At 38.6% G+C, this 18,438-nt stretch overlaps 1 protein-coding gene across 1 annotated transcript in view; it reads left to right on the top strand.

Annotated features, from left to right (window-relative positions):
• Positions 1-8,949, top strand: part of LOC134539266 (uncharacterized) — a 98,947-nt gene extending 89,998 nt beyond the window's left edge. Inside the window, exons 19-20 of the mRNA XM_063381090.1 lie at positions 101-169; positions 7,204-8,949. Of these exons, the coding sequence (XP_063237160.1) occupies positions 101-169; positions 7,204-7,686 (552 nt within the window). The 3' untranslated portion in view covers positions 7,687-8,949. The remainder of the gene's footprint in view (positions 1-100; positions 170-7,203) is intronic.
• Positions 8,950-18,438: the final 9,489 nt, after the last annotated feature.

Genomic DNA, 18,438 nt, shown 5'->3' with positions numbered 1-18,438 from the left:
CATTTTTAAATATACATGATGTATTTAACTGAATCAATTTCACCAGTTAAAATAACTTTGTTTTTATAAATGGAGAAATTTATCAAATGTTTTATTTCAGATGAAATCACAAGAAGAAACTCTACAAAAATATCAAGTAAATGAGGAAATACAGAACAGAACAAAGCAGGTAAATAAGATTATCGATACAGTACTTTGTAGAGCAACAGTGCAAATGTTGCAATTCCCCAGATTAAATTTTAACAATCTCACACAGTTTGTTCAGTGATAATTCTAGTAAATGTGGATTCACCATACTATAAAAAAAAAAATATATATATATATATATATATATATATATATATATATATATATATATATATTAGGGATGGGCCGGTCGAATCCTCGAATCCCACCGAATCTCTAGTATTCGAAAGATTCGAAATTCGAGGGAAAATATTCGGGATTCGAGGAAAAATATTGATGTAAATGTAGTACTTTAAAAACTTAAATGCTTACAATTTACTTGGCCTGTTTACGTTTTCCTTGGAACACATCCTATTGAGGTACAGTAGAACCTCGTTAATACGTGATGGTCGGGACCGAGATAATCACGGATTACCGAATTTCACGAACTAGCGATTAAAAGCCCGGAAGGTCTTGTCAAGCTTCTGACACCGGCGTGCAGCTGGGTTAAGGCCAAGGTCATGTGACGTAACATCTCCCGAGGCTTACTGCGCCTTGGCAGCAGATGGATAAAAAATAGTAAACTCCCCATTATCTGTGTTAATTGGGACCCGCCGATGCCCGGATAATTGAAATCCTGTAAAAAAATTAATAAACCCGGATAATCAGTTCACGGTAAAGGCCTGCCGTCTTCGAATTAGTGTCTCGGCTTGAAAAAATACAGCACTGCCTAGCCATTAGTTCACGATCATTTACAACAGCCGAAGAGAGAAAGATAAGATCGTGCTGACCTTGCACACATTAATTTTGGGTAGCCCCCCCCCCCCCCCCCCCCCCCCCCCCCTTTCGTACAGCCGAATGCCAGCCAGACACGTCACTTGCCAGGCGCCTGCCGTGCGTTGGCGGGCGGAAAGAAACAAAGGGAGACGGGAAGCAGAAGTCAGGACATGCCCCTCAAGAGTGACAAATGTGACAGCTGAAAGGGGGGCGACACAAAGGGTCGGTACAAACAGCGTTGCAGAGTTTGGCGGCCCACGCGATGGCTTGTAGTGTTTGCCGGCCGCCAGCCCGCGTGACGTTAATTTTAAGCGCTGACAATTTTTAATTTTTTTTTCTGCTCTTTTAAATCGTCCCGGATTATCCGATTCCCGAATTAGCGCATCACGGATTAACGAGGTTCTACTGTAAATTCGTTATTATATAAAATAATTATGAAGCATGTACTGATTTGGGAAACTTACTTTATATTCATGAACATGGATGCATTGTCGCTACATTGGCATTAAATAAGGCATAAATCACAGATGTATTCTCAAAATATGCTAAAAAATAAAATAAAGCACATTTAGGATCTAGATTAGTTATATGAATCTTGTTTTTTTCAATAACTTTACCGAGAAATCTGTTACTTAGTAATACAACAATAATGCCGACTTTCATCAAAAATTACGGTCGCATATGTAGTAATAACAATGAAATAATGAATGACAAAAATTAATACATTATACAATTATTATTTTAATCACGATTCAATTTTAAATATTCTCATACACGTTCTATTTATGAATTTTTTTTAGGACCAAGTTTGGTCTGTGTAGACTACCAATGTTAAAATACGTATTATCTGAGAATTCCATGATGGCCAACCAATGAATTTGTTAACCAATCATTTTGAGCAACACAAAAAATAACTAATATTAATATAAAGAATATTAATGGGTAAACTAGAGAAAACACCCCGTTACTTTTAACTTCGGGCATATTAATCACTATGCTTTATTGAGGCTTAATTTTAAAATACGCACGACAATATTTCTTATGGCCTAAAACCATTGAAGCCTAGATGGCGCCTTAAAGTTTCCATTAAATATTTCAGTAAAGCATTTATCTTCATTTGGGACTTTAAACAAATGTCAAGTTGGTAACTACAAAATATTGTTCAGTCAGATGTTGAATTTCGTTTTCCGATTTCCGTGGATACATGAATCACTGTACTCACAGATAATGCCTGAATGCCTTAAACCCACCAAGTCGGATTCTACAGCAATTGATGAAGTGACCAGATTCTTACGTGATCCTACAGTTAACCCAGAAATAAACATCCTTGAATACTGGAAAACTTAGTCTGCGTGTTCACCCAGGGTACATAAACTGCCCAAAAAATATTTGTGTTCACCACCTGCGACAGTGTTCTCTGAACGTTTGTTCAGCACTGCAGGAAACATATGTGACTAAAAACCGAATTGTCTTGATCCAGACCGTGTCAAAATCCTTGTTTTTTTTTTAAATAAAAATTAAAGGGTTAAATAATTCTGCATAATGTTTAATTTTTTCTCTTAACTTATAAATTATTTTATAATTAACCCTTGAGATCTGCATTCGGATTCAAGGGGTGGATTCTAGGTACTGTTTGGGATTCGAATTCAAGGTTCGGATTCGGGAAAAATGGGATTCGACCCACCACTAATATATATATATATATATATATATATATATATATATATATATATATATATATATATATATATATATATATATAGGCACACACACACACAGTGTTGTTAAAAGTACTCGGAAAAAGTAATTGGCTCAATTACAATTACTGTTGTAATAATTTTGACGTCGTCCCAAGTGCTCCTCCGGCTCGCTGAGGCCATTATTGCCCGTTGCTGCTTCAGGCTTGCGTGTGCGCCGGCGCCCGTGCGCAAAAGTGTAAGAAATGGCCTTGGCCGAGAGGGGAACACCCTGCAGAGGCACCACCATAACAGTAATGTGCCTTTCATAAGGGTTTTATTTATGTAATTATGTGAGTGTAAATATCTATTTGTGTTGTGTACCTGTAGATGCGTTTCCCGGGCGACTGAGTCGCGTCTCCCCGCCTGTGACCATGTGGGCTCCACGCACTCGCACACGAAGGGAAGGAGGGGATTCATGTGCGCGCGGCAAGGGAGGAGGGCGCTGAGACGTCGCGGAGCGTGGGTGCAGTCAGTCGCCTGAGTGGGATGAGAGAGTGCAGTCGCGAAGTCGTGAGTGAGAGTCGAACGGACTCTTTCAGTTGTGTCACCGTTGTCACGTCACCGTCATTCGCGTTGTCAGTCACGTCATTCGTTCGCGTCGGCAGTTACATCACAGTCTTTCATGTCATCGTCATTCGCATCACTGTCAGTCACGTCACCGTCAGTCACGTCACCGTCAGTCACGTCACCGTCAGTCACGTCACCGTCAGTCACGTCACCGTCAGTCACGTCACCGTCGTTCGCGTCGGCAGTTACGTCACAGTCTTTCGTGTTATCGTCATTCGCATCACTGCCAGTCACGTCACCGTCATTCACGCCACTGTCCGTCGCGTCACTGTCGTGTCACCACCAGTCGCGTCACTGTCGTGTCACCGCCAGTCAGGTCACTGGTAGTGTCGTGTCGCGCTCACAGTGCGTGGAGCCAGGCCTCGCCCCGATGGACTGTCACAGATGGGAGCAGTGACAGCCCATGTACAGGTGTGACGTGTGTAGTAAACACAGCTTAACGTCATAAACTCTTTTATTTCACCTGAGTTAGGGTAGTTCCCTTGCCACGTGGCACGTACCCTCTCTACCGGAGCAGCTGGGCAGCGACTCCGAACCACGGGAACGGCCCTAACGTCGACAATGTAACTAATTACAAGTAAAAATTACTTTACAAAGAAGTAATCAGTAAAATTACAATTACAATTACTTTCCGCTACCATTTTAAAACTGACCTACGATTCAATTTTTTTACCCTTTGTTACATTAATAAACATACATACATTTATGTTTTGTTAAAAAAATGATTTCATGTCATGATTAAATTTATTATCTTTAATTAAATGAATAATATTTGAGGACAAACTTGCTTGAATAACATCAAAAGACTTCATACAAGTAACTACCTGTAATAAAATTAACACTCTTTAAATTTTGGAATTGACCTTACATAACAATTGCATTTTAAAGTACTCATCAGATAGATTCCCTCTCTTGATGCCAAAAACATCTTTACCAACACTAAAAAGACGCTCAACGGGAGCACTTGACGGCAGCGATGTGTTGACGCCGTCCCCGCTGCCTGTTTTGAAATAATGTTAATTAAAAAGGTTTAAAGAATTTTGATCTCAAGGGCGGGGTTCCTGGCCTCGTGGCTGCAGGCAGGGACGCGTTGGCAAAGGGCCCCCCGGGCTGTTAAGGCCTCCCAGGACGCCGTATTAGAGAAAACACGTACGTCTAACAGATTTTTTACGTCGCACACGTTACACTTCTCTACGTCACATATGGCACTCTCACGCGACTGGCCGCATCATCGTCGACCTCCACTCAGCCTACACCACCCTCAACTGGCGGTACTCTTTACGGTCGCTCGGTAGCCCGGCGGCTAGTACTTTAAGAGGGGTAGGTAACCCGGCGAGTTACGGAGACGAAGGTTCGGGTGAATGGCAAGCCCGTTTTTGCACACGTGGTTGTTTGTGCGGGACGAAGCACGGGGTACACTAACGGCTGGGTATACGAGTACAATTAACAAAGAGATATTACACTAGAGTCACTAAGGGCTAGTCCCGAGTTCGGGGTAAAGGTCAAGTGTCCCACTCAGGTGGTCACGCAAAGGCGGCTAATCCGCGTGGTGGCAAGGGCCACATTAAACTGGGAACGGGCGCAGCGGAATCCGGCGGGATATCTCGTCCGCGACCGTTGCACGTCCCAGGTGATAAATCGTTATTAAACTCTGTTTCGCGTTCGGCACTGTGCCGCCCCGCGTGGGCGATGAACTATTTCCCCGAGGGGAGTTTCAATAGCGTGAGGCGCAGGCGCCACGACGGGTCGCCTAAATAATTACACTTACGTAGCACAGAAAAGACTCGGTGGCGAGTCACACATTTTAACGAAAGACTGCACGAGATATCGTACGGCCGGTGAGGGCCGACCGGGGAGCTGTTGATAAAGATTTGAAGATAGTTACCTATTGCTGTTAACGTGGAGGTGGCGCGAAAGATGAATGCTCCCCGTGCGCGGGGCTGCCGGCCCAGGTGAGAGCTAGATCGCTACTGCCTCTTCTCCCTGGCCACCAGGCCAGGGAGGGGGGGAAATCCGCGGGAAACTGCGGAGCGCGGGAAGGTGATTCCGGCCAGTTTTGTGAACGATATTGGTTTACAAAATGATTAGTCAATTAACAATAATTATTGGCTGTTTTAAAAGTTTTAGTTTTTGATTATTTTATCAAATGCATGTACACAGACTACCTAGTTGCGCAATGCCACACCCGGCCGGGCGCCTTGCACACGTAGGAGGCCGTGACTGACGTCACGCCGTTCGGGGCACTGCACTACGTTGCACGCGCGGGCGTGTTCGTGGCACAGCACTGATCAGGTGTTGAGGACACATAACGGCCTGTGCTCTCAGAGGGAGCACCGACGACGGCGTCAGTGTTAAATTTTAAAAATGCAGATTTTAGGATAGGGTAATGTTGGAGACACTGCAAGTCACTATGGCTGTTCATTTTTGATCATAGATGTTGTGCATACAATCGTAGCACTACAAGCGTAAAATTATAAACTTTACTAATACAAAAGTGTATGATCTTCTTGTTCTTAATTGTATTCATTATACGTTCCGAGAATAAAAGGTAAGGCAAGTAAATATAAAGTATCGATTACCTTAATGTAACAATTACAATTAATGTTATGTATTCCGATTACAAGTACGAATTACATTTTTAAAATGTAATTCGTTACAAGTATAAATTACTTGAAAAGTAATATATACAAGTAATCCAACAACAATGTATACCGTAATCACTCGCGTAATGTCCGCAGTAATTTGACCACATTTATGGCCAAAAAAATGGGGTGCGGACATTATGCGAGGAAAAATACAAAAATAAAAAATTTTGTGTTCTATTCAAGTCGTGCGTCTTTGTTCGAATGAGGGCGGCGGGGGAGGCAGCAACGCGGCAGGAGGGTGAGAGAGGCAACGACTCCGCAGGGGGGAGAGAGGCAGAGGCAGAGGCAGCGCTGTGCCAGGAGGGGAGAGAGGCAGAGGCAGCGCTGAGGCAGGAGGGGAGAGAGGCAGAGGCAGAGGCAGCGCTGGGGCAGGAGGGGAGAGAGGCAGAGGCGTGGCTTAACCTCCCTCCTGCCAGCTAGCCAGCCAACCAGACAAAGGAGTGTTAGAATCCTTGACCCACTTCCCTTCCTCCTTCACTTCCCCTCTTCTTCTCCTTCAACACTCCACATCAACACAGCGGCAGCGAGCGAGGGCGAGACCAGCTTTCTTTATCTTTATGTCGTTTGAGATAGGACTAACTGCTTACGTCTGGCATGCCTCACGACGGTCCTACTGAGAACGGACAAACTATAACACCAGTCTCTGTATCACTGCCGCTTCCAAAATCACCTCCCACCGCTCACAATACATGGCTTGTTGTTTGATGCATGCCAAGCTGCCCTGCCCTCAGATAAACCCAGAAAAATGCGTTTTTACATTTTTTCTCAAAAATGTTTACAAAACAAGGAGGGGGGCTTATACGCGGGCGGGGCCTTTACGCACTCATGCCTTGAACTTGCGTGCGTGTTGGTCATTGGTCAGCTGTGTTTACCGTTACCGTGCTTTGTTCAGTTCAACGAATTTCCCCACCCTTTCAGAACAGGAGAGAAAGGACAGCTCAAGGTCACGGCTTTGTTTACAGAGCCGTCAACTTTCCATTCGTACTGCGTCCTTTAGGGGTGGCCAAAGTTGTGTTGCCCGCCGTAGACGACTGGTGCGGACATTATGCGAATTTTTAATTTTTTCTTTTAAGGATATATAAATAAAGGGTGCCGACATTATGCGAGCGCGGACATTACGCGAGTGAATACGGTATATATAAATCTGGGTAAGTCAACCAATAATATAAGAACTATTAATTTAATTGTAGGTGATTATGAGTTTTTTTTGGCAGATGCTTAAGATGTATACATGTTTTGGGGGAAATTAGTTGTTAGTTTAATTGTTTGCATAAATAAGTGAAGAGTACTGAGGTTGTGTCGTGTTGCAGCTGCTGCTGGAGTTCAGCGCGACGAAGGACTGGGCGTGGCTGAGGCGAGGCCTCGAGGGGGTTCTGAACTCGTCCAGCGAGGCCTTCAGCCAGCTCCAGGACGTGGACTACGGTGACAGCGACCCGCTCTACAAGGTCGGGTTCCGAGGCCACGTGGCCCTGGCGAGGGAGCTGCTGACCGGGGGCCTGGACGCAGACACCACCGACGGTGAGGGGCAGACCATGCTGCGGGGCGCCGTGGAGGGCGGGCAGGCGCGGGTGGTGAGGCTGTTGCTGGACCACGGAGCGGACCTCGAGACGCAGGACGGCGGCGGCCAGACGCCCCTCATGACGGCGGCGGTCCACGGCCACCGGGAAGTGGTGGTGATGCTCGTGCGAGCCGGCGCCGACACGAGCGCCAGGAACCACCTGGGTCTCCGCGCTCTGGACCTGGCACGGAGCGAGCGCCACTCTGACGTGTCGCAGTATCTCACCTGTGCCTAGCTCCGTGAGTGGTGTGAGCCGGGCTGCTTCAAACCACCGACACATCGCTGTGGACCTGGCACGCGGACTCATCAAGCCAACCGCCATCTTGGATTGTGATGTCGCGACCGCCATTTTGGATGACTTTAACATTCGTACACACTATAAATGACTCAAAATTCCCTGACATGAAGCATCTTCAAATCACTAGTCACCTGGACAAGTTAAAAATATAGATGAACCGCCAACCACCATGAAAATTGAAGTGGATGACAATGCAACAATGGCAACGGAGAAAAATTATGTACCAGCTCGAGAAAAAAAAAAAGAATTCACGATTACCAATTTGATGCAGGAGAGAAATTCGCGTAAAAATAGTCACAAGTTAATGCAATGGTTTGACCATACATGATACCTTCAACTAGTAGGAATGGCATGGTTTTCGAAATGGTGACTTCTATTAGATAAGCGGCATACTGGCAGCTGGTAGATGGGGGAATTAAAGTCGATCTGGTGACTTTCCACCATGTTTAATTAATTTGGTATTTTTAGTTTAAAATTACTTTTTTTCGCATGGACAAAAATCTCACCGAGGACTGAAAACGATCGAATATATAATCTCATTATAAGTGATTTTTTGATGGTTTTTGGAAATTTCCAAAGTTTTAAGTTTAAAATGATAAATTTTCAAGATGGCAGCCAAGATGTCTGAATCGATGGAGGATGCCATGGAAGTCTGGTAATAAACACTACTGGTTTTTGGGGGGAAAATAAACCAAGATTGAGTCAACCACTTAAGCTGACGATGTGTGCACAATGCAACACTACTAGCACTCCTAGTGGCAAGTATTGGAAACAAAGTTGGCGGCTTGGCCTCAAAAAGGTGCTGTTATTATTAATTAATACCAGAAAAAATTACAAGACTGTATATTTATTTTTATATATAGGTACCTCATTTAATTCTCAGTCTGGTAAATGTCCTGATGGCTGTGTGGCCTAAGGCGTTTTTTTTTTTCCATTCCAGAGGTCCGAGCTGTCATGGTGCGAGTTACTTTGCTTCCTATGTATTTTTTTTAAAGCAGTGGTTCTTAACCGGTGGTCCGCGGACCACTGGTGGTCCCTGGAGGCATTCCAAGTGGTCCGCGAAGCCATCCTAATAATATGTGACGTAATGAGTAGAGTCGAAACAACGCGAGCCGCGCGTGGCACGAGTCCGAAGGCAAAATGCGGTGCAAGAGGGCGGGGGGTGGCGGTTTCGTTCCATTCGTTCTTTGTTTTATCGGCGCGGGTTGCCGATCGTCACTTGTAGCGTCGACGATGTAATGAGTGGTAGGGATTTGTAACGTGGCCTTGAGAGAGTGACGAGTACCTACCTACTACAGTACTTGGTTTAATTTTTAAAGTTCGTCAGCAAAAAGCAAATTTCCTTAGTGCACGAAGGTAGTTATAGTAAATAACTACTCCAGATATAAATACTACGTAGGTAAGTAAAATAAATGTTATCTATTTGTTTGGTTTAGGTATGCCACACAACTAACTAATTGCGGATTACTAATTTTACTTTATTTTCGTCACATTGTAAATCTGCTAGGTTTCTTATTAGGTACCTACTGTTGTTTTTAATCATTTTTATAAAACTGAAAATAATGCACATTTCAGTACTTTTGTAGGTTAGGTTAACCGTTTTAGTGAGCAATTAAAAACAAGCTTTATTTGACTTGCATTGTTTGTTTTTTCGGGTTAAACCTTAAGGTACGATTCCACCGGTGTGCTGCACAGTATTTTGGTGGAATCGTACCATTACAACTTAATATTTCAAAGCAGTTATTCTCAACCAATTGAGAGGCAAAGTCGGGAATACATAATAATGTCATTTCGGTGACAATGCAATTGTTTGGTATAATTGAGCATATTATGATGTGTATGTAAGTATAGGTACCTACTTAATAATACCGACGTATTTGGGCTCATTTGATACATCTTGAGTAGTAGATACTTTTACCGTCATTCCCACAGCTGGCCATAGACCTCACAAATAAAAGCTTGTCAAAACAACACATTTTTATTATCCATAAGATAAGGTATACATGTAATACATAAGGTATACATAAGATTATACCTGTCTGTATTATCACTAAAACTTTGTTTTCAGGAAAATGCCACCAAACAGAAAATATGACGACGACTATATTAAGCTGGATTTACTTCAATAGAAATTAATGGAGAAACTAGACCGCAATGCGTTTTATGTGCAACTGTTCTTTCTAACGACGTTTGGACCCAGTGGAACAAGTTATTCAACATCTGAAAAAACATTATCTGCATCATTTGAGCTTTTAGGCGCGGAAGCTCAAAAGAAAATTCGTGAAATACCGCTTTCTAATGACACAGTTAAGTCGCGCATTCAAAAAATGTCAACTGATATTGAAGACCAAGTTATTGACAAGATTAAAAACAGCCCTTTTTTTTGCATTACAATGTGATGAGTCTACCGATGTTTCGCAATGCTGCCAATTACTTGTATTTATTCGATTTTTGGAGGACAGTAAAATGTTTAAAGAAGAGTTATTATTTTCTCATGAACTTAAAACGACGTCGCAAGGTGCAGATGTTATGAATGCTATAAGTCAATATATGGAGGAACATGGACTTATGTGGGAAAGGCTTGCCGGGTTTTGTACTGACGGTGCTCCTGCTATGCTTGGTTCTCGCTCTGGTCTTGCAGCATTGATAAAAACCAAAAATCCCTCCTCAATTACGACGCACTGCGTTATTCACCGTCAAGCATTGGCTGCCAAAACGCTCCCGGAATGTTTCACTATGGCTCTGAAAACTGCTATAAAAGTAGTTAACTTCATTAAAAAGAGCGCACTCAATACTCGTCTATTCAAACAGTTGTGTTCTGGCATGAACTCTGAACACGAAACTCTGCTTTTCCACACAGAAGTTTGTTGGCTTTCCAAAGGAAACATGCTGTGGAGGCTGTACGAACTAAGAGAGGAAGTACAAATATTCTTAACTAACAAGGAAAACAAAGAGTTGCTAGATCAGTTCTGCGAGCCCGAATATAAGGTATGTTTTACTTTTTTGGTTGACTTTTTTGCGCAAATAAATAAATTGAACCTTCAACTGCAAGGGTCAGGAAATTTGAAGTTGCAAGGCATGAGCAACATATTTGCATATGAAGATAAAATCAGGGCATTTATTGCTAAAATCGAACTATGGATCAATAAGGTCGAAAGAAAAAACTTTTCTGCATTTGATACGCTCAACCAAATTATTGACGGACTAGGTGCAGATATTAAAGAAGAAATTCTGAAGAACATGATGATCCATTTGACTAATTTAAAAAGTGAATTCAATCGCTATTTTCCTAACTGTGAGGACAAAAGTATTCAGAAACTGATCCGGAATCCTTTCATTGTCAACGTTTCTGAAGTCTCTGATGAAATTCAAGAAGAAGTGATCGAAATGCAACACGACACGAACTTAAAAGATACATTTGAATCAGGAATAAATCTTGAAGATTATTGGAGCCAAAAAGCAATTTCTTTTCCAAAGCTTCGAGACATTGCTATACGTTACCTAACTTTATTTTCATCGACGTATCTATGCGAGCAGGGATTTTCGACGCTTCTGATTATTAAAAACAAGCATCGAAATCGGTTGGATGCCACTGCCGACATGCGTTTAGCTTTGAGTAGCACTGAACCAAGAATTCAGAAGTTAGTAAAGAGTATGCAGCCACAAAAATCACATTAAATTAAAATCTGTAACTTTTAGATTTTTGCCAAATAATTAAGAAATGAGTGCTAATTATAAAATTGTGCTTGTTTTCTTTATCAAACAACCCTTAATTTAGGTTTTTAGGTAAACCAACTGGGTGGTCCCCGGCAAGACATACATTTGGTAAAATGGTCCCTCATAACTAAAAGGTTAAGAACCACTGGTTTAAAGAAATAAATTTAATATGTCTATAAGGGTAATAATAACACCAGTAGGTAATGGAACATCGACCTTACACACATGAGACAAAGTGATGCTGATGCACTCTGGGAACAAACAGCGGAAACAAAGATGGAGGACATCATGTGATTCAAAATGGCAAACTCCAGCAGAAGAAAATATGGCTGCAGTGACATCATCCATGATGGTAGGCTGCAGGGGAGGAAAACAAGTTGTATGCTGCAACATCAGAATCCAAGATGGCAGCTGTGATGTCATAACCCAAGATAGCGACCTCCGGGAGACGAAAACAGAATGGTGGGAATTACATCATCCAAGATAATGCCCTCCATCACACAAAATGGCAGACATGATATAATTCCAAATGGCAGATTTAAAGTAGGGGATGTGACATCATAATTCATAATAGCAGAGGGTTCAAGAAAACAAAATTATTGATACAAACTCATATTTAAAATTGTGGAATCCAATATAGTTTTCGGGTTCAAGGTCATATAAGATGACCTCCGTGATGTTACAAATTTATTTTATACTGTACTTTACCACAGTTAAATTAATCCTGGTTGTTTAAGACAGATGCTAAAGTGTTTATTAAACCCTGAAGTTGCATATATAACCTTAATTTAAAAGTGACTTTAAAATAGTTCCATACACTAGCAAATTCCCCCCATCGTATTGTTTCGGGGTTGTTACGATTTAAGATGAGCGCACATGAAATATCCATTAAAATATTTAAAGTAATGCTTGTAGCGAAAAATTTACCAAGTGAGTTCGCGAAAAATTAAAATACAGCCCCCTGGGGAAATTGTAGAAATGTTGTACTTACTTGCGTGATTGCAACTCTTCAGTTACACGTGGCCTAATTAAGATACTTAGGCCCATAACTTGCGATGCGTAAGGCCATTCCACGGTTGCTCACGACCAGCAGTTCCTTGAGGAGCCGGCACGCGGCCGAGCTGACGAGCTGACGAGCTGACGAGCTGACGAGCTGAGTGCCTCGTGGCCTGCAGCTGACTGCGTGACTTCACCACGCACATGCGTGCCACAGTTCCTCTCCCGTGAACCGCCGACGTGTCGTTCACTCGCGACTTCGGTAACCAAATTCAGTTCATTAACGTATTTTCAAAACCTGACATTTTAGTAATAAAAATAATTTTGAACCCACTAAAAATTATTTAAAATTAAGCTTAAAATAAATCAATAAGAACCATAAAAGGGAAATAAAACTAACAACACTACATACTATATAATTAACATTTTAATAAAAATCAATATAGAAATTATATGAATTTAAATAAAATTAATTCATAAAACAATTACACTGCATTGGCCAAAGAGTGTCCTAGCGATATTTTTAAAACATTTAGTATTCTTCTTTCTTGAATAATATATGAGTCTTACAGACCATCCTATTTACTTTTATTAAATCGTTGTTGATACTCGAATAGTGTATAGGAAACATCAAGGATGTTTCTGAATTACTGCGTTAAAGCCAGACCATTTTTGTTTTGCAAAGTTATTAGAAGAGTTTAAATTGTTCTTTTGGCAGAATACTTGAAGGATTTTGCAAATTGATTTTTTGACGAACGAAGAGCTATGCAGTGGCAGAAGATATTGAAACTTCTGACTTTTATTTCCTGGTTTTTGTGCAACGTGAAACGGTTTGATAGACACTTTGCAGTGTAATTGTTGAATAAATATGCCAAAAATCCACGATTCAGAAACATTAAGCTCAACCCTCATTTTGGAAGCTGTATCTAGTACTTCGCAGTGACATTGCTGAGGACCGAGACGGCTACCCGTGGCTCCGAGGAACAAGCTTCAAGGGACCGTCTCGTCAGCCAGACGGACAACCTCCTTGTTGGACAGGAATTCTATTGATGTAGCCATGGGTATTATCATATGCAAATACAATGGTATGTCCGTAGAATAAGGAAATTGTTAAATTGGTCTGTGGTGTTTTTAAAAATATTAGCATCAAAATTTTAGATATCTTGCTTAGACTTTTGATTTGTCTACTTAATTTTGTCATAGTATTGTTTTGTTTTTTTAAGTTTGCTTGTGCTTCGTTCATTTTAAACTATCAATTTGACTTTATCCCAGAGGATACCCTTTTATATGAGAGCCCTCAATATTGCTTTTATCGACTGACCAGTTGCATTAACGTAATTTTTCTTGGCCAAAGACACAACGTACACTCACAGTACTTGTGCGATAATTAAGATCTATTTACAATAATAAAGGTTGGAAAATGTCAAACTTGAATTTGGATGAGAGTGTTGTTAAGGATTGTAAGTTGTACTGTCGAAAGGTTTAATGTAATTATTGCTCAAGCTATTGTCGAATGTGTAAAGATAACAGTTATACGGGTCATGTTAAGTGCACCTCCCTGTGACACTAGTTGATTTGGTGAAACGAGAAATTAAACATCTTTCGTTAGAATAACTTTGACAGTGTTTTATTTCTTATTTGACTGTAATATTTTCCTTATTGTGAGATTAACTATTTGCTGGAGCCCATATTCTACATCAATTTCTTGCCTTGTTTGTGATTCCATGAAACTCAAAAAATATCATAACAGAATATTTATCTATGATTGCAAACTTGAGATTTTTGATAAAGTTTATTTATATCTAGCTTAAAACCTAGTCTTCACTCACGCAATTTCAGAGTATTGCTAAAATCTTACCAATTAAAGAAGTGTGTGTGATTAATTCCAAACATTTTTAATAAATAACCAAACAAAATAATAAATATTTGTCAGGTGCATAGAAGATTTATTACAGAACACAACAGTTTAAGAATGAAATTTTTTTTAATGGATATGCATAGGCCTTTTAATTTTAAGTATACGTAGATCAAGTATCTGATTTTAAAACTTCGGTTTTAGAGTGTTCCAGTATGTTTTATTTTACCTTGATGAAATAACACCTCCTTTTCATTTCATAAGGTAAAAAAAATTTTTTACTTAAACACATTTTAAGTATGTTAATGCTATAGCTATTGCAAAGGTCAACCTATGCTTAGAAAAATTAAATAATTTCACATTTTCACAAATGCCTCCTATTATTTAAGGATATTTGGTCCAATCGCACCTTTATTTGAAATAAATAGTGCATATATCAATTTATTATCCACTGTATTAGTATATTCTTAGTTTGCTTAATATTACTTTAATAAAATATCTAAATATTTCACTCCCCTTTTCCCACAAGAATGCCAATGTAAAAATTCATATTTAAGTAATTAACCAAACAAAAATAAACTAACTAGGTTTATTCTTATAGCTGCAGAAATTTTTCACAAAATAAATTAAATTAATTAATTTTTACATTAAGTTTAAATTTATCTTACCCATACTGATTTACTGGATTACATTACATTTTAATTTTTTAAATAATATTAACCCCTGTCATAAATAAGAGGTGATATTTTGGAGAATGTAGAATAGGGTTGTGCGAATGTTCGGTATACTGATACCGAAATCGAAATTTTGCTACTTTCATTTTCGATTTCGGTAAGAATTTCATCTGTCGAAGTTCGTTTTTAGCGAAATATTTCGAGCCAAACGAAAGTTCAATAGCTTACCGAAGTTCGTTTGTTCTAGTTGAAAAAGAAATCGTAATTTAATAAAAATGTACAGTAGAATACCGGTACAATAACGTACCTTATTATAAAGTATATTTCACTTAACGAATTTTTTTTAAGTGCCCGCCAAAAATCGTATCTTCGCCATGCAAAACGGTTTCAGTTTAAAGTATCATATTTTCACTATAACGTATAAATTCTACTAGTAGCGTGACATTACTACACCAAAATTTACTTAAACTGGTAAATAAATTTCCAGCTAAATGATTAATGTAGTATAACAAAGATACACAAATACCACCGCAACGTATTTTCTAACCTCTAAATTCTCAAAACAAAGTTAACAAACAGTTGCGCGCACAACCATAGATTATACCGTATGGTATGTAGTATGCGACGTGAGCAACACAACACCATTCGATACATCGAAAGACGGAGGTTTGAGAGAAGTATTAATTATTTAGACAAAAGTGTTACGCTACGCTAAAAATACTGTTTGATGTCTGTGCCGGGATTGTTTATTGTTATTGTTGAGTTTATTTTCAGGTTACGTTATTTAGACACCGCATTATATTTGTGCTACAATATGAATGATCCTGGAGATAAAAAGAAACGAAAGCAATTCACGCTTAAGGAAAAAGTGGATATACTCAGAGAACTAGACAAGGGGAAAAAAGCAAGTCGCAGTTGCGAATACATATGGCATTGCGGCTCTCCTGTAGCTATTTTTTTTATATATTTTTTTCTCTTTGTAAAGATATGTATGCATGTTTCAGTACTAAGTACAAAAACTTGAGGTACCTGTAAGTACTTAGCACTGGGATTCTACTGTAATGTCTTTATATGATTTGCTTGTTATTACTAATAATGTAATAACATATGCAAATCATATAAAGACATTAATTAGAAAAAAGATTTCCATTAAGATTAATTTACGTGGTGATGAAAAAAACTCACGATAATGAAAATACGGTAAAATCATAATTTGAACAAACATGGCAGATAAAGTAAAAAAAATTCAACCGTGATTATACATTACAGTAGGCCTAGGTATCAAAACAAAATCATGCAATATTTGAAAAATTACCTGATTCATTTGCTTTCAAACAGTAGTGTAGGTACTATATTCGTAAAACATACATTCCAGAACTGTTAGTACACTATTTAGTATTTACCGTATACACATAAACAAAGAACGTACCTACTTTTATTCGCGCACAGCCAAACAAAAACATTGTCGTCTGCTTTATTTAAAATTTACATACTCTGACTGGCATATAAAATCCTCATAATATACAGCCAATTAGACAAAAAGGTCAACAAGTCACTTGGCAGCAACCATTTGTTATGTTTTGTTTTGACCATGTCCCTTGCCTGGTTTACAGCTTCCTGAGCTAGCCATGTGTGACAGTGTTGCAAGATGACGGCCGTTCCGCAGTAGTCACGTGTTTTTTCATCAGTACCATGCACGTGATAAATATATTATCATAGACTGCGACATTACGACTGTAAAGGAAATAGTCTGTGCGCTGAAAGATCTGGATTGATTCTTGAAATTTACGAGTGACATGGGGCTGTGTTGTGTGGTCTAGGGCGGATGTTGACTATATTAAATAGTAATATTTATATATACATCAAAAGTTACAAAAATGATTTATGTAATAGAATTTATTACTGAAGAGCAAATCTTGGGGCACTTTTTTTCTTTGTTAATTAAAAAATTTCGCTTAACTTTCGTTAAGAATATATTTATCTCATAGAAAAATTCATTTTCGTTTCACTTTCGCGAAACTTGATAAATTTTCTTTCACTTTCATTTCGTGTGGATAAAGTCACTTTCGCACATCCCTAATGTAGAATAAAAGAAGGTGACTGAATGAAATTTTATTTATCATTTCCAATATCTTAATTTAAGTTGCATTTGATGAGAAGATATTGTTATTTCTAATGTTCAAACTATATATTTACAGTATTTCACCTTTTAAAAAGTAGAATTCAGCGAATTTTAAAAAAAATAGTTGGTCGATTTCACAAGTTTATAAATCATACCACATAACTTAAAGCCTGATTGAATATTTTTAGAGATACAATTTGTACAATACCAAAATCAAACTGCCTTTTTACCCCTTTGCGTTCGGATATGGAAAAACAATTTAAAGGTTAAAACTTGATATTAAATTATAATTTAACATTATAACATTATTCTTGCTCAATCTCTGACCTTCATATTATTTTGCTTGGATATATTATTTATTAATATAAAAAATAACTTGGCCCCGTTTTACTGCTTTTGGGGTTGAATATATAAAAATGGTTAATTAATCTACGTAATTAATTATTTACGCTTTTTATGCCAAGACACTTATGTCCAATTTTGTTTGCTATGGAGATTTTGTTTTGATATAGCATTATTACTCCCTTGTCACACCATTTAAAGACAAAAATCGGAAACCAAAAATATACATTTTTTTTTACTCTATGTACTTAATGCTCATTCTTAATTTCTAACCCTTAGATCTAGTAGATCCAGAAAAATGCATTTTTTTCTTTAAACCAAACGTAACCCCTTTACACCCATTATTAGTTAAATCTTGCAAGTACGATAAAAATAATAAAATAATTTATTATTTTAACCATTAATTTTTGACTTAATTAGTTTCTGGGATATAATTTTTCAAAAAAAAAAAAAAGCCTTACCCCATTTTCACCCCCATTAAAATCCTAATTTTAAAGATGGTAAAAAAAAAAAGCAATACGTAACTGTAGATACAAGGGTTTTTAGTATATTTATTCTCATTGAATGAAAATTATTATGTTTTAAAAACACAGCTACCCCTTTTACCAATCTTAGGGATTTACATTCACAAACTGATAAATTTGTGGTTGGAAGTTTTCAAACGTTTCTTAATGGTATAAAAATAATTTATTGTGCATAATTTTGTTGGGTTTTAATCTTAACAATATTTATTTTTGCACATCACTTACAGGTTACATTTCAAAACATATAAAAATTGAGTTTGGTCAATTTCATAGGTTTATTTATATTACACAATATAATTTAATACATTTATTATATTCAGATATATAATTTTAAATTTTAAAAACACACTATTCAGTTTTCCACTCATTTGGGTTATAATTTCGGAAAAAGTAAAAATTACTATTGGTAGTTTTTTGAAGTTGGTTTATTGGTACCAAATATCATTTATTTTGCTAAAT

This window comes from Bacillus rossius, chromosome 15 (genome assembly GCF_032445375.1).
Source record: "Bacillus rossius redtenbacheri isolate Brsri chromosome 15, Brsri_v3, whole genome shotgun sequence".
Taxonomy (NCBI): Eukaryota; Metazoa; Arthropoda; class Insecta; order Phasmatodea; family Bacillidae; genus Bacillus; species Bacillus rossius.
Note: the sequence above shows the minus strand (reverse complement) of the source record. Positions and strands in the feature narration are given on the sequence as shown.